The 18,812-nt window shown below is 29.3% G+C and overlaps 1 protein-coding gene across 1 annotated transcript; it reads left to right on the top strand.

Annotated features, from left to right (window-relative positions):
• The first annotated feature begins 13,082 nt into the window (after window positions 1-13,082).
• Window positions 13,083-18,660, top strand: LOC124912154 (EH domain-containing protein 2-like). The gene is made up of 16 exons (XM_047452717.1): window positions 13,083-13,250; window positions 13,365-13,444; window positions 13,862-13,930; window positions 14,039-14,096; window positions 14,881-14,936; window positions 15,026-15,062; window positions 15,133-15,194; window positions 15,844-15,960; window positions 16,279-16,381; window positions 16,472-16,521; window positions 16,658-16,786; window positions 16,909-17,160; window positions 17,618-17,697; window positions 17,879-18,008; window positions 18,080-18,223; window positions 18,324-18,660. Exons 1-16 carry the CDS (start codon window positions 13,166-13,168, stop codon window positions 18,507-18,509), a joined length of 1,638 nt encoding a protein of 545 aa, XP_047308673.1. The 5' UTR covers window positions 13,083-13,165; the 3' UTR covers window positions 18,510-18,660.
• The last annotated feature ends 152 nt before the right edge of the window (window positions 18,661-18,812 follow it).

Below are 18,812 nucleotides of genomic sequence, written 5' to 3'. Positions count from 1 at the left end.
ACTTGAAAAAACTCGACAAGTCATCAAAAGAGTTTTACCTAAATTCAAATTCAGCTCGAATCTTAAACGAGCTCGGTTCGAATTCGATTTTGACCGAACTCGAATCGAGCTTTAACCGAGAGGTACACGAGCGACTCAACTCATTTACACCCTTAGGGAGAGCTAATAAGAGTCATCTGTTTGGATGAAACTGAGGAAAGACTTATGTAAAGATAGAAGAGATTCTGAAGAGGGTTGGTGAAGTAAGCTTCTCGGATGGAGAGGAGGCCACCATTGTTGTACAGATTTTTGTGAGGTTTTGTTTTTGTAGTGATTAAAAAGAAACACAAAAAAGTTATTATTCCTAATCTAGTCCAACTATATTCGTATATAAATCAGAAAATGTATAGAAATTATTTTCTGAAATTTTCTACTCTAATATTAGACAGGTTTTTTTCAAACATTTTCCCCTTAAATTTAACCATAATCAAACATAGTCAATTACCAAAATACTTTATACTTATGAAAGATAAAATATTTATCATTATATATTAAAAGTAAAAGCTCATTTAAAATATATATTAGGAATAAATCTTATAAGAATATATATTTATGTATATTTATATATATATATATATATTTATATTTATATATATTTATATAAGTTTAAAAAAAATTTGGATAGGTTGAATAAAATAATGATAAAATTATAAATTTAACGAGGGAATATACGTGAATTTAACATTTTTTTTTAGATTTATACAAAAAAAAAATTATGAATAAAAATGAAAAAAATTATTAATGAGTTATGTCCCTCTCCTATAATTTAATTTTTTTTGTTAAAGCTCATTCTCAGTCCTAACCTAAATCCACACCAAAAGAGAGTTATACTTATATACTAGCAAAAAGTCTGTGCGTTTGCACGAAGATAAATTAACACATATATTAACTAAAAAAACATGAAAAAAAAATTAAAAATTAAAAAAGAAAAATTAAATTTTCTGTTTTTTTCGTCTTAATAAATCTTCGTTCGGCGAACAGCCACTAAATGCTTGTACTACTTAAATCTACCATTCAAATGGATTCATTTGTGTTATTTTTTGAGATTATAATATAAATAGATATTATAATAATTAGTCTAAATTGTAAACATAAAAAAAAATATAAGATGAAATAATAAGTGAAATGAATATCGATAATTGAACAATATTTTTTACTACATTTTTTAAGGTTGTAAGGATTGTAATTGGACACAACACAAGGAATCATAAGTTATAATTTCTCAAAATTTATGACTATAAATATCATTTAAAAGTCCTACAATTTGAGACTCAAACAAAACTCTTATTCATAGTATCGATTCAATCAAAACTTATCCAAATTAAATTACAGAGATCAATAAATACGATTGAAATCATCATCCGATAAGGATTTAGTGGTTCTGCACATTCAAACAATAAAATTGTTGTTCGATATTTCTCTTTTTATATTCTTGCAGATAATTTCATTTGAAATGAAATAGATGAAAAAGTAATAGAGAATAAAAAGTATAATATCAAAAGGTTAAGAGTTTAGTAACATTCTCAATAAACATCTTATTATTTCAATTTTAAATCACTAAAATATAGAATAGTGACAAGAAAAATAATTAAGTTTATTATAAAATGTAAAGACAAATATATATATAAATACCAAAATAATGTAGATATTGAACAACCAACAATATAACATTAAAGTTAAAATATATCAAAAAATAATAATAATAAAGTTAATAATAATAATAATAAAAATAAAATATCCATTGTTTATGAATTTACTTGTACCACCCAACAATTTGTCTAAGAAACTCAATTTTTTTTGTTGGTGTCGAAATGCTTATAATCCAATTTCCATAATATTTGCATTAATTTGTTTTATTTGATGTTAATTATTTTTGGATAATTTGTTAATAAATATGAATTTAAGGTTGTAATAATATTTAATATCCATTAATTTTATTTTCATTAATTAGTTATAAATTAGAATGAAACTGAATTATTTATTTTATGGATGGAATGTTATAATAATATTTATTATTGTTAGTGAACATATTAATGTGTGTATATTTTTTTACAATTTAAATCTCCTAAATAGTTTTCATAATTAATATTAATATTTAATGCAAATCTTAAATAGAACTGAAAGAGTTTGTTTTATTTGATGTTAATTATTTGGATAAATTATTAATATATATGAATTGAAGATTGTAATAATATTTATTATCAGTTAAATTTATTTCAATGAATTAGTTATAAATTAGAATGATTTATTTTATGCATGGGAGGTTATAATAATATTTATTATCCGTTAGTGAACATATTCAATGTAAGTATTTTTTTTACAATTTAAATATCCTAAATAGTTTTCATAATTAATATTAATATTTAATATAAATCTCAATAATTATAGATGACTTTTTAGATGAGAAGGGTTTATTTTATTTGAATTTATTTATAAATAATCAAATTATTTAGATGAAATATTTAATGAAAAATATTAATATATATATATATATATGGTAAGTTATATTTATTGAGTTTATTTTTACTAACATTTATTTTTATAAAAACAGGAGTATCAAAAACTAAAATATACCATAAAAATAGAAGTTGAACAATAAATTTAAATTCATAAAACACATTATTATTTCATTAAAATTAGGAGTATTAAACAAAATATTTGATCTTCAATTATTCCAAGTTAGTGTATAAGATACAAATCTAGAGTCAAATACAATTATTTCAAAATTAAAATATTTGAAGTAAACAAACATTCAGAAGTACAATACAATGTCTGAAAGTACCTAAAATAAACCAAACAAAATCAGGAATTAATGTAATAGAAAAATTTTAAAATCTTTTTACAAACGAATTTTATGATAAAATGATCTAAATTTCACTGACTTACCAATGCTCACACCTCCAGGCATAATAACACGATTATCACCAAAACAACTTTGCATAACCATGATAGCACCATTATCGTCAAAACTTAATAAAAAAATCAAAGTTATTTAATCTTGAATCCAATGAACCCATCATCTCCATCAAAACATCAATTGAAATATTAAAAACTCAACCTATTAAAGTGATGACTAAAGTACTTGAAACCAACCAAACAAATCTAGAATTATTATATATATATAGTCTCCAGATAACTTTGCTCTCATCTGTCTCTAAATAACAGAGTAAGACTTAAGGAGAGACGAAACATAATAGTGAATAAAACTTTTATTTCAAGAACTAATAAAAATATGTGATAAGAAATTTAGACTTGAGCTCAATAGTTCATACCACATTACACAAATATGGATCTTCTTTGAAATAACTGAAAGCCTCGTTCTCCCTATAAAAATGACAACATTACGTCAACAAAAACTCAAAAAAAAATATTCATTGCATCAATAACAAATAAATATCTTTCAGAATATGTATAATCAACAACTCTCTATAACAAATAAAGACCTAAAAGGAGACGATTTCTGATTTCCTGTTGAGAATGAAAGAAGAGAGAGCATGATTAATATATATATAATATTTTAGAAGAGAATTCAATAGGTTTATTTTAAAATAATTAATAAAAAATATTAATATATATATATATATATGAAAGAGAAACCTACATAGATTAATGCTTAAATTTTCGTTAAGGGTGTGTTTGATGAGAGGGAATTAGAATTGGAATTGGAATTGGCATTGGAATTCTAATTCCAATTCCTATGTTTGGGAAAATGATAGAATTGTAATTCAATTCCAATTTCTATGTTTGGGAAAATGATAGAATTGTAATTAATTATAATTCCTATGTTTGTAAAATAAAATATCGGTTCAAAATTTTAACTTTTTAAATATGTTTTCACGTTTTTGGCATGTTTAATACGTTTTTGACATGTTTAACACGTTTTTAACATGTTTAACACATTTTTACACGTTTTTGGCACGTTCAAACACGTTTTTGACATGTTTAACACATTTTCACACTTAAAATACATTTCCACACGTTTAACATGTTTTTCACACGATAAACATGTTTTTCACGTTTTCCACACGTTTTTCACGTTTTCACACGTTTTTTACACATTCTTCACGTTTTCACACGTTTTTCACGTTTTTCACACGTTTTTCACGTTTTCACACGTTTTAACAAGTTTAACACATTTTCACACGTTTTTCACGTTTTTCACACGTTTTAACAAGTTTAATACGTTTTCACGTTTTAACATGTTTAATACGTTTAACATGTTTTTCACTTTTTTTCACACGTTTAACACGTTTTTGGCATGTCTAACACGTTTTGCATATTTTTGACACGTTTAACACGTTTTTTCACGTTTTGGCACATTTAACACATTTTTCATACGTTTAACGTGTTTTTCACGTTTTTGGCACGTTAAACACATTTTTGGCATGTCTAACACGTTTTTCACACGTTTTACACATATTTGACACGTTTAATATGTTTTTACGTTTTGGCAAGTTTAATATGTTTTCACACGTTTTTCAGGTTTTCCATACGTTTTAACATGTTTTTCAGGTTTTCACGTTTTTCACACGTTTAAACACGTTTTTCACACCTTCACACATTTTCACGTTTTTAACACGTTTTTCACGTTTTTAGCACATTTAACACGTTTTTGACACGTTTTTTTACACGTTTTGATAGGTTTAAAACGTGTTAAACATGAAAAAAACGTAAAAATGTGTTAAACGTATCAAAAATGTGTTAAACATGCCAAATAAGTGAAAAATTTATTAAACGTGCCAAAACGTGAAAAACATGTTAAACATGTTAAATGTGTTAAAAATGTGTCAAACGTTTCAAAAATGTAAAAAAACATGTGAAATGTGTCAACAACGTGTTAAACGTGTTTAATGTGTTAAAAACGTTTTAAATGTGTTAAAACATGAAAACGTGTCAAAAACGTGTTAAAGGTTTCAAACATGTGAAAGACTTGTTAAACATGCCAAAACGTGAAAAACGTGTTAAACGTGTAAAAAATGAGGTAAATGTGTCAAAAACATAAAAATGTGTTAAAAATGTCAAAACGTGAAAACTAGTTAAACGTGTCAAAAACGTAAAAAAATGTGTTAAATGGTCAAAAACGTAAAAACATGTTAAACGTGTCAAAATGAGGTAAATGTGTCAAAATCGTAAAAATATGTGTTAAATATGTCAAAACGTAAGCAAATGTGTTAAATGTGTAAAAAAACGTAAAAAAAACGTGTTAAATGTATCAAAAACGTGAAAACATGTTAAACATGTCAAAAACGTGTTAAATATGTGAAAAACTTGTTGAACGTGCCAAAACGTGCAAAATGTAACCAAATGTAAAAAACGTGTTAAAATGTGAAAATCATGTTAAACGTGTCAAAAACGTGTCAAGGACATGTTAAACGTGTCAAGGACGTGAAAATCGTGTTAAATGTGTCAAAAACGTGTTAAACGTGTCAATGACGTGAAAAACGTGTTAAATATGTCAAAACGTGTCAAAAACGTGTTAAACGTGCTAAAAACGTGTTAAACGTGTTAAAAACGTGAAAATTATATTAAACGTGAAAATTATGTTAAACGTGTCAAAAACGTGTTATACATGTCAATGACGTGTTAAACATGTCAAGGACGTGAAAAACGTGTTAAATATGTGAAAAACGTGTTAAATATGTTAAAAACGTGTTAAACATGTCACGAACGTGAAAAACGTGTTAAATGTGTCAAAACGTGTTAAACGTGTTAAACATGCCAAAACGTGTTAAACGTGTCAAAACGTGTTAAAAACGTGAAAATCTTGTTAAACGTGTCCAAAACGTGTTAAACATGTCAATGACGTGTTAAACATGTCAAGGATGTGAAAAACGTGTTAAATGTGTTAAGGACGTGAAAAACATGTTTGATGTGTCAAAACGTGTTAAACGTGTCAAAAATGTGTTAAACGTGCTAAAAACGTGTAAAACGTGTTACACGTGTTAAAAACGTGAAAATCATATTAAATGTGTTAAACGTGTCAAGGACGTGAAAATCGTGTTAAACGTGTCAAAAATGTGTTAAACGTGTCCAGGACGTGAAAAACGTGTTAAATGTGTCAAAACGTGTTAAACATGCCAAAAACGTGTTAAACGTGTTAAAAACATGTTAAACGTGTTAAAAATGAGAAAATCATGTTAAACGTGTTAAACGTGTCAAGGACATGTTAAACGTATTAAACGTGTCAAGGACGTGTTAAACGTGTCAAGGACGTGTTAAACGTGTCAAGGACGTGTTAAACGTGTCAAGGACGTGAAAAACGTGTTAAATGTGTCAAAAACGTGTTAAACGTGTCAAAGACATGAAAAACGTGTTAAACGTGTCAAAAATGTGTCAAAAACATTTTAAACGTGTTAAAAATATGAAAATAATGTTAAACGTGTCAAGGACGTGAAAAATGTGTCAAAATGTGTTAAACGTGTCAAGGACATGAAAAACGTGTTAAATGTGTCAAAACATGTTAAACGTGTCAAAAACGTGTTAAACGTACCAAAAATGTGTCAAAACGTGTAAAATGTGTTGAAAATGTGAAAATCATGTTAAACGAGTCAAAAACGTGTTAAACGTGTCAATGACGTAAAAAAATGTATTAAATGTGTCAAAAACGTGTTAAATGTGCTCAAATATGAAAATATGTTAAACGTGTGAAAAACGTGTAAAAAAAATAAAAAACATGTTAATTTAGAATTACAATTCTAACATAAAAAGATTGGAATTGAAACTATCAAATTACACTATATTGAATTCTATTAGAATTCTAATTCCAATTCCAATTCTTAATATTAAAGTGTCTAACAAACATAAGAATTGAAATTGGACCTTCCAATTCCAATTTCAATACCAATTCCAGGCTCATCAAACACACCCTAACAGAATATAAAAAAAATATATTTTATATATTATTAGTGTGGATATATATATATGGTAAAAGATAGAAAAACAATTAATTAATAAAGATAAATGGAGAGAGAAATATATATATATATATATATATATATATATATATATATATATATATATATATATATATATATATATATATATATATATATATATATATATATATATATAAAAGAAAGATAAAATATTATATAATGATGATCCCAATCATTTTGGGGAGAGCGTGATGTACACCTCCAACATTTTAAATTAAGCGTAATTAGATATATATAGATATAGATAAGAGAATATTAAAAAAAATATATGTTATGAAATTGAAATAAATTTAATAAAGCAAAATTTTAATTAAGTTTTTATATAATTAAATGTAATAAAAATACTTTAAACTCAATTTGTAACTGATAAAATAATAAAAGAAAATTGTCCAATTGATCATATTTATTACTAATTACATACCAACATTTAAATATAATTATAGTTTACATTTTTTATTAAATATAAATGAATAAAATAATAATTAATTATCATAAAAATAATTAATTTTTATTAAAAGACTTTCTTATATATATTTTTATTGAACATTATTATTTGAGATTAATTCCAAAAAAAGTTAAAAAAATAAATAAGATGTAATTAAAAATAATCATAAGATATAATTAAAAAAAGATTCAAAATAACTTTATGCAAATAATAATAATATTATTATTATTGAAAGATGAAAATATACTAATTTAATATAATTATTTAAATACAATAATTATTTATTATAAAAATATGATTTGAATATAAAGAAAAAAAATAAATTAAAAGTTAAAAACCACCCATAAATTATAAAAATACTATAAATCATATCAAAACAAAATCTAAAACATAATTAAAATCTAAATAATCATTCAAACAAAATAAAATAAAATAAATATATTTAACCTCTCTTTCTTCTATTTCTCTTAAATAATACATAAAAAAAACTTATTAGATACTTAACCGCATCACCTTCTCTAAATTGTATATATATATAAAAAAATTATAAATGAGCTAGAGGTGGGCTCATTTATAATTAATCCCAAGTGGGTTCATATATATATATGAGAGATGATACAGAAAGCGAATATGGGGAACGAAACCCTGAGCGAGTCTACCTGGCGTGCCATGTAGGTAAAATAATAATTAATTTTGCTTTCTTTTTCCACGTAGGATAATCCCCTCATTTCAAACTCCTCTCATTTTCTCTCAATCATTCTCTCTCTTCAAACTATCCCCGCTCAAACTTCTCTCATTTCCGCTAAACAATCTTCTCTTCAACCTTCATTTCAATCTATCTCCGCTAAAACTCACTTCCATTTCCGCTCAAACTCACTCTCAAATCCGCTCAAACTCTATATCCGCTCAAACTCTAACCCTAAATTTCCGCTCAAACGGAATCCGCTCAAACAATGATAAAGAAGAACAATAAAACTTTAGGTAAAAGGAAAAGTTCAGATAGAGATAAAAGGTAAGCTATCGTTGTTGCACTATTTTCATTTACTGTGTCCCTTGTTCATTGTGGATCTATTGCAGCGTTAACTTTGTTGGGGTTAGAAATTAAAGATATGAAGATTTAGATGAATTTGAATCTAAACCATGGTTATTTTTATTCATGAAATTGGGATCTGCGCTTGTTTATTCTTCATTGAATTAGTTCTTTATTTTCTGGTATATGATTGACTGTCGATATCTGTAATGATTTAGGTTAGTGGTAGAAGGAAATGGAAAAGATAACAGAGGTATGAAAAAGTAAAGAAAAACTCACAGCCAATATATTATCAACCTCACTTTGTGTTCTCCAGTTTAAACAATCAAGCAGCTGTTATTACCACACTTGAGAGATAGAGACAAGGTATGCGCGAACCTGATATTCGCATAAAAGACAGATGAAGAGGAGATTTTATACTTCAGCAATATGACTACTCTCAAACGCGGCACCCTAAAGACAATTCAGAAAAATAGTTGGCTGAATGCAGGGATAATCGATGCTTGGGCTCATTAAATGAATATCTACGTCAAACACACTACAAAGCCAGGAGCACCTCGAAGTCGAGTTTTTTTCTCAACCATTCATAGTGTGAGTACTACACATGAACATTAAGTCTTTATATAATACTTTTTTTTTGTCTAACATAAAAGTTCTTCAACAGAGTGCAACAAACTTGTCACAAAAGGACTATAATACTGTATTACTAAAGGAATTGATGGAGTTTGAATTAATGTTTGGAGACCTTGAAAGGGCTGAACTTGTAAGTCTATTGTCTTGTGTTTAATACGCTATTGTACTGTGTTTTGTACTGTGTTGTCTAGTGTCTTACACTTTGTTGTCCCTTGTCTATACTATGTTAACTCTATTGTGTTGTGATATTTGGATACAGATTTTTCTACCCATAGGTTATGATTCTCATTTTTATCTGGTCGTTTACAATGCGAAGTCGAAGACAATGAATATCATTGACAATAGGCCACTCCCGAAGGGTATAAATATAGGTTCAAAGTACGCAGTATTGAAGACTATTGGATGCAAGTTTTTGAACTTTGTTGCGGATATGAAGTTGAGCATTTTTGACACACTCTTTAAATGTATTGCGAGGCTATTGAAAATGACCTGGCAAGACGTAGGGAACTATAAGGATTGTGGAGTATTTTGTATGCTGCACATGGAGACATACAAGGGAGATCTGAAGTGGACTTGTGGCATAACCTGAGCAAATGCGAGCAAGAATATTCATTGTCTACGAATCCAATAACTATCGAAGATTCTACAATCCGATTCTAACATTTATCGAATGAACTTAAAATACAAGACCAGAAAGTTGTATGAAACCAAATTATCCGAAACATTAATGTAATAGTTTCATGTTAGTAGAATTAAAACACTTCCTTTTTGTGAACCATCAAGTTGTACTTAACGTTTTAATGTGAAACAACAAGTTGTACTTACCATTTACTTGTTGTAGAAATATAACATTTATGTACTCAGGACAACATAATAATAAACACAAGACAACATAGTACAAAATACAGAACAACATGGTATAAGACATAGGACATCACCGTTATAAATATAGGACAACATAACAACATAGTATTGGTTTCTAGAACTGTTATAATTTTCGACACTAACGCTATTTCTAGAACCTGGTTTCTTATTTTCTTTCTAAATGTAAAGTAATGATGTATTAAATTTCATTCATAAAATAATGAATATAACATTTCTGTAATCGTTTTATCCAAAACAAAGTTATCTTCTAATGTTGTCCCCACATGAATTATCTTTGGGAAACATATTATCAGATACATGATGTAATTGACCCAACAATAATGAAGTAAATGATAGTTGAGTCGAGACTGGATGGGTGGTGAAGTGTTGATTCCATTGCTCTTGCGTTGATATTGGAGAAGGATTACTTGTTGCGGTAGTATCCTAAAACAAAATGACAACGGAGTCTTAAAACATAGTGTAATATATATGACAACATAGTGTAATACATAGGACAACATAGTGTAATACATAGGACAACATAGTGTAATACATGGGACAACATGGTGTAATACACGGGACAACATGGTATTGGACATATGACGACATAATTGTTGACACTAACCTTATTTCTAGGAACTGGTTTCTTCATTGCTTTCTCAATGGCAGACTGTTTCCGTTTTGTGGGTGGTCGCCCTCGAGCTCTTACCTTGACGGGCGAGTGGATAACTTTTTCGGTTGGTTCAGAATCCGTCGTACAATTTGGAGATATCTTAAACTTTTCCTTCATATCTTTCATCACTTCATCTAAAGCAGAACAATTAACTTGGGATTTAGATGCAAGTTGTTGAACCTCTAGCATGATGGGAGTTAGATAGTTTTTCCGATTTCTTTCAATTTCACACACATCCGAATCATAAATATTGGTGAATATTTGGTAACCTCTCTTCAAGTCTTTACGCCAACGGTCCAATATATAATATGCAGACACCTGGTTCACTTTCATTCCATTCAAAACAGCCAATATATGCCTACAAAGCAGTCCAAAAATATTAAAAGTTTTACACAGGTTTTTGAAAACAACATAATATTAATAGTCTAACTACATAAACAACAAAAAGATATACATATTTATGTTCCTAGTTGTTAGTATGTTATTTTCAGAAATAAACGACATCCCAACCTTGGTAATTTTGTCTTCGGTACATGGTGATGATGGTTCATCCATAGGGCTACATAAGACAAAAAAGAGAAATCAGCACAAAGAATACATGACAACACATGAACAACATATTACAGTAATACATGACAACATATTGGATAAAATGCAAGAAGACATATTGGATAAAACGCATGAAAACGCAAAAAAAATAGTTTAAAACACGGAACAACATATTACAATAACACAAATGACATCAGAATATTAATATTTCGAGCAACTTAAATATTTACACGGGACAACATAGTTTAAGACACGGGACATCATAGTTTAAGACACGAGATAACAAAGAACAAAACATAGGACAACACAAGCCAACAAAAATATTAACAGTTTTATATAGGTTCTTGAAAACAACAGAATATTAACAGTCTAGCTATATTAACAATCACCGGTTGTTGGTTCCTACACATAACAATCACAAAACAACAGAAAACGTGAATCTCTTGAAACAAACAGAAGAACAATAAAACAAAGAAAAAAGTAAACTATGATGGTAGAGAAGATATACCATTAGAAAAAGAAACTAAACGGACAGTCGGATAGTGACGAAGACGAATCTAAACAAAACACAGATCTCCAGAAGTAGTGATCTATTCAAACGAACAAAAGAACAGTAAAAAGTGTCACGAAAAAGATGAAGACGAATCTAAAGAACGAAATGAGAAGAAGCTAAACGGAGAGGATGAAGACGAATCTAAAGAATGGAAGGAGAAGATGATAAACAACGTGTTGACGAGGGTGAAAAAAATGGAAGAATAAGAAGAATGAGGGTTTTGTTTGATAATGAGCGATAAATGAGATTTTGCTAGAGAGAGAAGATGTAACTTTTTTCTCTTTCCTCCGTGACATGCCAGGTGGCTTCGCTCAAAATTTCGTTCCCCAATTCATTCTCTATATCATTTCCCAATAAATAAATAAATAAACTATAAATAATTTACAGCAGCACCTCATCATCATCATGAGTCATGATGACCTGACCTGACCACTCTTTTGAAATTCAATTCCTGGAATTATTATTATTTCGAAATAAGAGAAGCGGCGGCAAAGACTAAGGCCTCGTTTGATCTTTGGGTTTTTGGGATAAAACCCAGGTTTTATCCCAAAACCCAACAATCCCATCATCCATCAAATCAACACTTTTATTAATTAAAATATCCATATTACCCTTACTTAAATATTTTATTTTATATTTATAAATATATATATATATATATTATTTTATTACATTATAAAATTTATTTTCATATAAATTAAATTAATAAATTCATTTATTTTAAAAAATTATATTAAATATAAATAAATTTAAAATATAAATAAAATTATAACATTTTATATTATCTAATATACCATTTAAATTTTAAATAATGTAAATAAATAATTATGTTAGAAAATAAAGTGACATATATTTAAATAAAAATATTTATAACATTAATTTTATGTAAAAAATTATATTAATTATATTAAATAAAAATAAATATACAATATAAATAAAATTATAATCTATTATTATTTTATGTAATATTTGAATTATAATAGTAGTTATTTATAAATATTTATAAAAAATTATTTATATATTAATAAAAGTTAATATTAATATATATATATAGTTTTTTAATATTTATTTTATTATATTTAAAATTTTATTTAATATAATATTATTTTATTATATATATATATATATATATAGGGAGAGGAAGAGAGAGGATGAGAGAGGGAGAGAGGGAGAGAGGGAGAGAGGGAGAGAGGGAGAGAGGGAGAGAGGAAGAGAGGAGTATAATAGGAATAAAATTAAAAAAAACCTAGTTTTTTATCCTTTTCATCACACAAGGGTTATTTGGAAAAAACCCAGAATTTATCCAAATAACCCATACATCAAACGAGGCCTAAAAGAGCCCATTTTTTCATTCAACCGTCACCCACCACCCCCTTATCAATTTTCATCATAAATTCTCCTTCCTTCCTTCCTTCCTTGTTGTATTGCTTCTTCTTCTTCATCCATGGACTCTGTCTCTGATCCCATCAGTTCGTGTTCCAGCGAGCATCAGAAAATCTATCATCAATGGTTCAACGTCGCCGATTCTGGTCAGTTTCTTACAGCAATATTCCGCCATGAACACCTGCTTCTATCCCCCCCCCCCCCCCCCCCCCCCCCCCTTATTCAGATAGAGAGTTTTTCCATATGCTTTTTGTTGATAGATGGAGACGGCCGGATCACTGGAAATGACGCCATCGATTTCTTTGCCACGTCCAAGTTATCCCGATCTGAACTCAAGCAGGTGACTATTTTACGTTCCTTCTCATGGCCACAAGAACAGAGATCATTGATATGTCTCGCAAATTTATTAACACTATACATTTCCTTCTTGTTTGTGAAATGTCTGCACTAATCAACTAAAATCTTATATAATCAATATCAGTTGTGTCTTCTTTCTATGCCAAAGGAAGCTAGCTGTATAGTGTTGTTGTTAATCAGACTCAAAGCTCTGAGTTTCCACCTTTTTTTTTATTTTTGCTAAGATTATCAATTAAGCCTGCTAACAAAGTGGATTTATTTTAATAAACTATAAACAAATTCACAACATATTAGAGTTAGAGCCAGCAGTGTAGGTCCGGGAAATCCGCAAAATATTCATGAGGCCTTGTTTGTTTTTTACTGGACCACTTAGAAGACTCTACTACTATTCTTTTTACAGGTTTGGGCAATTGCAGATTCTAAAAAGCAAGGATTTCTAGGATTTAAAGAGTTCATCACAGCAATGCAGGTTGTGATTGCACTTCGCTTATCTATCTTTGCTAACTGTGTCGTTATCAATATTGACCTTTTGGCTGATTGCCTTATTACTTTGCCTTTTTCTAATCCTAATAAACAGGTGGTGTCTTTAGCACAAATGGGGCATGAATTAACTGCCCATCTCCTAAAAAAGAATGGTAAGTGGAATCCTTGAATTTCTTATATTTATTGGCACTTGAGTTGGAGATATGCATATATGTGAAGATGAATTTGTCCTTAAAACATAGCGCATCTTATCTATTATTTTTGAGAATTATTATTTTTTAATTTCATAAGATTCTTTTGGGCCAAATTATAAAACTTGCATGCATGTGTCTTGGACGCCAAAATTTCTATTCATAAAGGGTTCTGCAAAATTCAAATGTTATAGTTTTATACCCACTTTAAAAACAATTTGGACTGTTAAAAATACATCATAACAAAGTGTAATTTGGATGCATTGCCGCAATTTCTTGTAAGAGAAAATGAAAATTTCATTAATAATCATAAACGTAACGGCTATGATTGGAAAATAATCCAGTTAAATACAAGTCATCATGTGTAGTTTTGAATTCGAAGAAAAAAGAAGACATCAAGGGTCACAACAACTCACAGTGGTGCTCATATATGAAGAAGAGAAAAACAAATGACTTCCTAGTGCCGCAGTTGACTCCGGAATAGATAGATTCATTCTTTGATCTTGTTTGCATTAGGATAATATTAAGGGCCAGTAAATTACTAAAGTTGCTAAAGTGTATTATACTAAATATTTTATGTGTGAGAACCTTCTGGCTTATGCTAGTAAATAATTGTAAGCAACTCAATATGCTCCAGTTCTACGGTGATGAAGGAATGAGTTCCCATATAGTGACGATTTGAGTTTTTCTTTCTTTTTCTTGAGTGGTAATTGACATGTATTGATATTTCTCTTTTTACTTGCAGTTGATACAACGACTTTAGAACCTCCAATTATGGAAGGTCTGGATGATCTCATAGCCGTAAGTTTTCCCCAAATTTTGACGTGTCTTATTGATGCTGAAGTGTTTCTCTTACCAACATTATTATCCTTTTGGTTGCTCACTTGCAGAGAGGTAGGAAGATCCATCACATCACTAGGGGAAATGGTAAGTTATTTTTTATGGTTTTCTATCAGATAGTCTTTATTTAGCATCTGAATATTTTGATGATCTGCAGAAACTAATCATCAGCAATTACCAGCTTCAATTAATTCATTTTCATCCAGATCCAATAAGAAGGTACATATTTTGTGTACAAACAGTTTTCAAGCTTGGAAAGACGTTTAAAAAATGTTGCCTTTGAAGTTAAGCCAATGTTGATTCTAAGTTTGGTGTATCTTTCTACTCCATTTCCTTTTTAAGTGATTGCTATTTCATTAACCTTGAGGTCCACATTTAGTTGCATGATGCGTTTTTCTGATATTTGCTGAGTTTCTTAAGAAATCTTACCTACTTTTTGTTAAGTTGACCCAACACTCTATGTTTGGTTTGGGAGGATTTGGGATTAGAAATGGAACCGAGGGTCCAATTCTAAATCTTTTTTGTTTGATGACTTGAAGAAATAAATTGATACTAGAATTATAATTACAATGGAATTTAATGCATCTGATTTTCAAAGTTTCAATTCCATCATTCTAATATCGGAATTGAATTATAATTCATTGCCAATTTCTTACAGAATTAGATTATAGTTTCAATTCTCATCCTACAAACATAGCCTAATGATTCTAAGGATTTTTCTTTTCAGAAAAATAAGATTTGAAGAGCTTGACCTCTGATTTGGGAATAAAATCTACAACCATGAGAACAAGCTTCGAGTATTTACAATTTATTTCAATTGTACAATGGTTCACCCCTAACAGTTTCTTCAATATTTCTTCTTGTCTAGCAGGAAACTCCTATGATAGTTACATCAGTGATTGATGGATTGAAGAGGCTATATAATGAGAAGCTTAAGCCTTTAGAAATTGCATACCAGTTCAATGATTTTGCTTCCCCATTAATGGTTAGTCAACCTAATACTCTTAGTTGTTACATAAACACTTCATAATTAGTTGCGTGTGCTTATGCAACGGATGAGACTACTTTGGCTTAATTGGATTTTAACTCCCTGTTTTTCTTTGATGCTTTCAGTTTCTTTTTTGTAATGAACACTTTTTGAGTTCCACTTTTTCCAATTTATAAAGAGTTGACCTCTTCTTTTTCAATTTAAAAATAAAATAAATTAGTTGTGCATGCGTAATAGTTTTGGTAGATAATTTATCCCCCTGCCGTGGAAGTAAACTTGATCTTCATGTTTGGTCATTGATCTGATTCTTTCCAGACAAACAGCGACTTTGATGCTAAACCTATGGTTATGCTACTTGGACAATATTCAACTGGAAAAACTACATTTATAAAGCACTTGTTAAAATGCAGTTATCCAGGTTAGTACAACATGCCATAAATATATTAACAGTAACTTCTGTGTAGTCCAACTAAAGTTCATACTCTTGCAAATTCTTTTGTTCATTCAGGGTCTCACATTGGTCCAGAACCAACAACTGACAGATTCATAGTTGTCATGGTAGCGATCAAGCATTTACTCTTATGAGATATGTAGTTACTTGAAGCTAACCATGCATCTTATATTAAAACTGATGGTCACTCGGTTATGATATCCTTAATTTGATGTTTAATGGTCATTTTTATTCTTGTACTAGTCTGGACCTGATGAAAGAAGCATACCTGGGAACACGATTGCCGTTCATTCAGAGATGCCCTTCACTAGTCTAACAACGTTTGGTGGGGCATTTTTGTCAAAATTCCAGTGTTCCCAAATGCCCCATCATGTAAGTTCTCTCATAAGAAAATCTCTATATTTTGTTAGCAATATCTTCTTCCTCCTTCACATGCTCAATGCACATCTCAAATTAATGCCAACACTTAGTTCCATCTCCGTAAATGCTTGTAGCTGCTAGAGAATATTACACTTGTAGACACACCAGGTGTTCTATCTGGAGAGAAGCAACGCACACAAAGAAGCTATGACTTCACGGGTGTTATATCATGGTTTGCAGAAAAATGTGATCTTATTCTCCTTTTATTTGATCCACATAAGCTTGATATCAGTGACGAGTTCAAGCGTGTCATTTCATCACTACGTGGCAATGATGACAAGATAAGAGTAGTGCTGAACAAAGCAGACCAAGTTGATACCCAACAAGTAAGGTTTTGTTAGTTATGTATATTAAATAAGCAACAGCTAGCCCGCCAAGTAGACCTCAAAGGTCAAATAAAAACAAAATTAATATTATTATTTTGTCATGAAAATTATAAAATCTCAACCCCTTTATACAATTATGTTAAAGGTTTTTTTTTTTTTTTTAATTTTTTTTTATACTTGAGTGTGCTTAATTAGTTGAACTATTCTTTTACAAAATTTAGCTGTTGGCTTAGTATTATATTATCTGTGTTTGTGGTTTTCTTTTGGTATTGGGCCTAAAGTTTGAGGGTTTATTATTTGATTATTTTCCAAAAGCTATCAACTCAAAGTATATATCTAGGAAAAGAAGAATCTTATAAATTTTGGTAGGGTTTATTATTTGATTATTTTTCAAAAGCTATCAATTACTCAATGTATATATATATATATAAATTATTTTTTGTATTTGATATTTCAGTTGATGAGAGTTTATGGTGCCTTGATGTGGTCACTTGGAAAAGTTCTGAATACTCCAGAAGTTGTGCGTGTATACATTGGGTAAAAAAAATTCAAAGTTTTTCTTACTTTGTTTGTTGTTATTAATTATGGAGTGAGGTCTGTATTAATTTGGTAGTTAGTTAATTTTATTAGTAAAAGGGGTGGTTATAGAGTGAAACAATGGAAAGAATCTCTTGGTTGGTTCTCAAACTTATCTTGAGAGTTTGGACTATTTTTACAGGTCATTCAATAATGATGAGTCTGTCAATGAAGGTGTTGTTGGTTTCAGAGGGAAGGAGCTATTTGAGAAAGAGCAAGACGACCTTCTTGTAGATTTGATGGACATTCCAAAAAAAGCTTGTGATCGTCGTGTATGTATGCTGTATCTCAACTTTTTTGTGCAAATCGAAAGATTCGAACAAAGTTTTACTTTATATTTCAGATAAACGAATTTGTAAAGCGGGCCAGAGCTGCTAAGATACATGCTTACATAATTAGCCAACTGAAGAAAGAGATGCCAGCTGTCATGGGCAAATCCAAAGCTCAACAGCGTCTAATTGACAACCTTGAAGATGTTTTTGCAAAGGTAATTAAAAATATAATTTCTTATTCTTTCTTCTTCTAATTTTTCTGTCTGTCTGTCTGTCTGTCTAATTTGCAAAGGTTAAAAAAAAAAAAAAAAACAGGTCCAACGAGATAATCATTTAGCAGCAGGAGATTTTCCGGATGTGAATCATTTCAAAGAGATTTTAAACAACTATAACATTGATAAGTTTGAGAAACTGAAACCTAAGCTAATTCAAGCAGTAGATGACATGGTTGGGTATGACATCCCTAATCTCTTGAACAATTTCAGAAACCCCTACGGTTGAAAGCGCTTTTACAATTGCATGTTTTTGTTTTTTTTTTTCTTTCTATAAGAATTGATGATGTAATATTTTATCTTTAGACGATTTGTTGAATCTCATAGTGAAACAATTATTTTGTCAAATTGGATGGTGGATGTGAGTATTATAAATGAAAGGTGTTATGAAGAGCATGGTGTATTGAATTGTTGTGTATAGCCTAAATGACAGCAGCTATTAATTAATATTCTTTCACGTTTGAGTTTGAGCTTGAGCGAAACCTGGTTAGTGAGTTTGGCTGAAGAAAACGTGCTTGACTGACCCCTGGCA

This window comes from Impatiens glandulifera, chromosome 8 (genome assembly GCF_907164915.1).
Source record: "Impatiens glandulifera chromosome 8, dImpGla2.1, whole genome shotgun sequence".
NCBI classification, from domain to species: Eukaryota; Viridiplantae; Streptophyta; class Magnoliopsida; order Ericales; family Balsaminaceae; genus Impatiens; species Impatiens glandulifera.
The sequence above is the reverse complement of the archived record's forward strand: the minus strand, read 5'-3'. Positions and strand labels throughout refer to the sequence as shown.